Below are 3,387 nucleotides of genomic sequence, written 5' to 3'. Positions count from 1 at the left end.
TCAAGAAGTGGGGCGGCAGGGATCTGGCACGAACCGACAACCGAGGTACGATCCCTCAGACTTCACAAGAAATAGAAATATCTGCTTGCGCTTTCTGTCATAATGCCTTGAAACCAAGACTGTGTGAGGAGCACAGGGTTCAGAGTGGAAAGCATCTCGCATTAAATGAAATGCACGTAAGTGGACCGCTTCGAAGAATTTGAAGTCGGTGAATTCCATTAAAAGAAGAATTTTAAAAGGTGACGCGTCTACTGAGAAAATTAAAGTTTTCACGTATGAATAATGCATTCCACGGAGCAAAGTGTGTCAAATTGTGAATTACGGAACCTTTCATCTTTCTTTTCTTTTTTTTAGCGGTTTCACCTCCCAAGGAGCCGGCGTCGGAGCGGGAGCCCTGTGTGCTCGGCGGTGGGGTCGGGACCGAGGAGCAGCAAAGGGACTCGGCGTCGCCCCACAGCGCAGACTCGCCCATGTCCATCTCCAGCCCCCAGCAGCACTCCTCGGCCTCCTCCGTCTCCTCGCTGTCTGGATCAGACAACGTGAGAAACACACACATGCATGATCAGCAGATAAGCACACGCTGTAAAAGCACTCTGCCTTTTTTGTAGGTCAACAGATTGAAAGATATCATATTTCTTGAGTGAATTCTGCGGTGGTGGAGAGTTAATCTACATTATAGCAACTCTGATGGAAGCACCCCAAATCTAATTTTAAATGTAGTATATTAATGGAAACATACAGTAGCTACAAGTGGGGTTTTCTTTATATTTTTCAGGAAGGGTCTCAATGTAAATGCTTGCACGTCAAAGCTACTGAATCACACGCCTGTGAATACATTATCCGCTGTTAGTGCACTCAGGCAGCTATATGATGAATGTGAAATTCACATTAGGAGCTTAGAAGCTTTTGGAGTAGTATGATGCTGCCAGAGGACATGACTCTGAGGAGAAGATGATAAATGGAAGGTGCCCGATGCGCTGACGTTCTTGCAGGACGTTCAGAGTAGAGAGAGCTTTGCAAAGCATCAGATCATACAATCAGAGAGAGAAAGAGAGAGAGAGAGAGAGAGAGAGAGACGTGGGAATCATAAATTCTTCCTGTGACATTAATGAACCACGCATGGCAGCTGCAGCTTTTTTCGGATCTGGAAAAATGTCCAGGGCCTGTAAGGAGAAGCGGGAGAAGCTGGGTGAGGTTCTGCAGACTAAAAGGCTGCGACGTGTGGAGGCAGGCATCACATTGCTGTATTTGAGGAAAAGGAGGCACACCCACCTACGGTTTCCCGGGGAAGCGTAGGCTCAGCTCTGCCTTTTTTAGCACAGACGTTGGAACGAGCCCCTCAAGTGGGCACCGCCGCGATGAAGGTTCCTGTCGCTCTGTGCAGAATTGGCTCAGGTCTCTCCTGGCAGAAAGTACTATTTGCACAACAACAGACGCACTCGTCACATTGCTCATCACGGCCGCCTCTTTGCGTTTGTGTCGTTTGCCAGGACTCTGATTCAGCGCTGCCGTGTCCCGTCCCTCCTCCCGCCATGCCGCCGTACCCATCTTTCCCTCCTCTGGGTTTGGCTTTCCCACCGGGCCTCAACATGGGCACCTGCAAGCCCGGCATGGGAGGACACCATCTCCTCTTGCATCCAGGCTCACAGGTAGGCACTAGGGATTACGCTCGCTTAGATCCTGTGTGGAGATGAAGAGAAATATCATGTCATGTTCAGAGAACTACATCTAAAATATCAGACCCAATAGCTTTCAAAGTAAGGGTGTTTTGGTCAACTGAAGAACAACTAGATGTTGCTCTTTCCTGTTGTTATCCTTATTGAGTGTATATCATATTAATCTGTGTCCCTTTCGTCCTCCAGGCTCACGTCTCGCTGCCCGGTGGTCTAGCAATGCACTCCATACCTGGCAGACAGGTGTGTATAGACACCGGGCTCCCCCCCTTCTTCCACATGCCCCCCCCAGCCCATGTTCATGCCCCCGCCCCCTCCAGCCCCCAGTCTCCGCCCAGCCACGCGCACAAGGTAGGCGCCGGACACACGGTTCACTCTCTCATCTGTTTCCTCTTCCGTTCTCTGTCAAGTGTGTCGTTTGTCTCTCTTTCTCTCGCGCACTCACAAAAAAGATGAATTGCCGTCTGTAGTCCATAAAGCTGCCACTGCTGCTCAGTGGCCTGATGTTCTAACATCTGGCGTGTACCTGTTGCTATTGGAAAGGGCAAAAGCAGGGACAATAGCCAACAGTTTCTTCCCATTTTTTTGCTATTGAGGCCCTCTGGCTTATTAAAGGAATTGTTCAACTTTTTGGGAAATGCACTGATTCCCTCTCTTGCTAAGAGTCAGACGGGAAGACTGGTACCACTCTCATATCTGTACGTTCGTTATGAAACCTCAGACGGCACACTTTAGGTTAACTTAACACACACACACTGAAAGCAGGGTGTTTCCCGCTCAGCCTGGCTTGTTAACCATATCATGTCATATAATCATCTGTAAAACCACAACTTGTTGTTTTATTTGTTTTTTTGTACCAGTTAATCAAATGAGATGCATTTAAACTGGTTATATATTGATTTTTTTTTTTAATTGTTGGACTGAGCTCGGCTAGCTGTTTCCAGCCTTTACGCTAAGCTAACTGCGTGCTAGCAGTAGCGTCATGTTCGTATACACACGAGTATCGATCTTCTCATCTAGCTTTCAATACGCATATTTCACAAAATGTGTCACTACTCCATTTAAACAGCTGAGAAAATGTAAAAAAAAATCTCCTTTGTCCTCACAATAATAATAATGTTATACCAGCAATGTGCAGAGCAATTCGACATGACAAGTCCAATCCACTGCATGTTTTTTTGTGCTTTTCATCAGTAGAGAAGTTGGAGGTTTATTTATTTGTATATTCTCTCTCTCTCTCTCTCTCTCTCTCCCCAACACGCCTCAGAACGGAGTCAAGTTCAACGTGAAGGGCTTCCACAACCCGCCGCTGGTCAACAACCCCGTTCTGGCTAACCGCGGACACACACACAGTCACACTCAGTACCACCGCACCACTTGGCGACGCAGAAAGAGGGACAGCCTCCCGGTTAGCCTCAGCAGATAGAAACCACTCCTCCCTCCCTCTCCCCTCCCCCACACTCTTGCTCCCCTCTCCGGCTGCAGAACCCCGGCTCTGCGTCGGTCTCGGGGGAGGACGGGCATGCAGACCGACGGAGGACCGGCAGCGTTCAGTCTGGGGCCGCCGTGACGTGGAACAACCCTCCAGCTCTGCATCCTCTTCCTGCGATCTCTTCCTTTTCCTCCCCGCATGACTTTTGGTCACACCTTTTGTAGTTTCAGTGTTACGTTACTTTCAGTATTGTGTCCTCCTCGTCTTTGTTTCAGGTCTTTT

At 48.6% G+C, this 3,387-nt stretch overlaps 1 protein-coding gene across 1 annotated transcript in view; it reads left to right on the top strand.

The window, feature by feature from the left end:
- The window catches only part of tent4a (terminal nucleotidyltransferase 4A), a gene marked incomplete at both ends in the record, with an annotated part of 14,936 nt that extends 11,837 nt beyond the window's left edge, over positions 1–3,099 (top strand). The window contains 5 exons of the mRNA XM_079232135.1: positions 1–45; positions 355–539; positions 1,491–1,649; positions 1,863–2,024; positions 2,941–3,099. The exon at positions 1–45 is cut by the window's left edge and continues 59 nt beyond it. Of these exons, the coding sequence (XP_079088261.1) occupies positions 1–45; positions 355–539; positions 1,491–1,649; positions 1,863–2,024; positions 2,941–3,099 (710 nt within the window). The remainder of the gene's footprint in view (positions 46–354; positions 540–1,490; positions 1,650–1,862; positions 2,025–2,940) is intronic.
- Positions 3,100–3,387: the final 288 nt, after the last annotated feature.

Source organism: Taurulus bubalis, assembly GCF_910589615.1.
Source record: "Taurulus bubalis genome assembly, chromosome: 16".
Taxonomy (NCBI): domain Eukaryota; kingdom Metazoa; phylum Chordata; class Actinopteri; order Perciformes; family Cottidae; genus Taurulus; species Taurulus bubalis.
The sequence above is the reverse complement of the archived record's forward strand: the minus strand, read 5'-3'. Positions and strand labels throughout refer to the sequence as shown.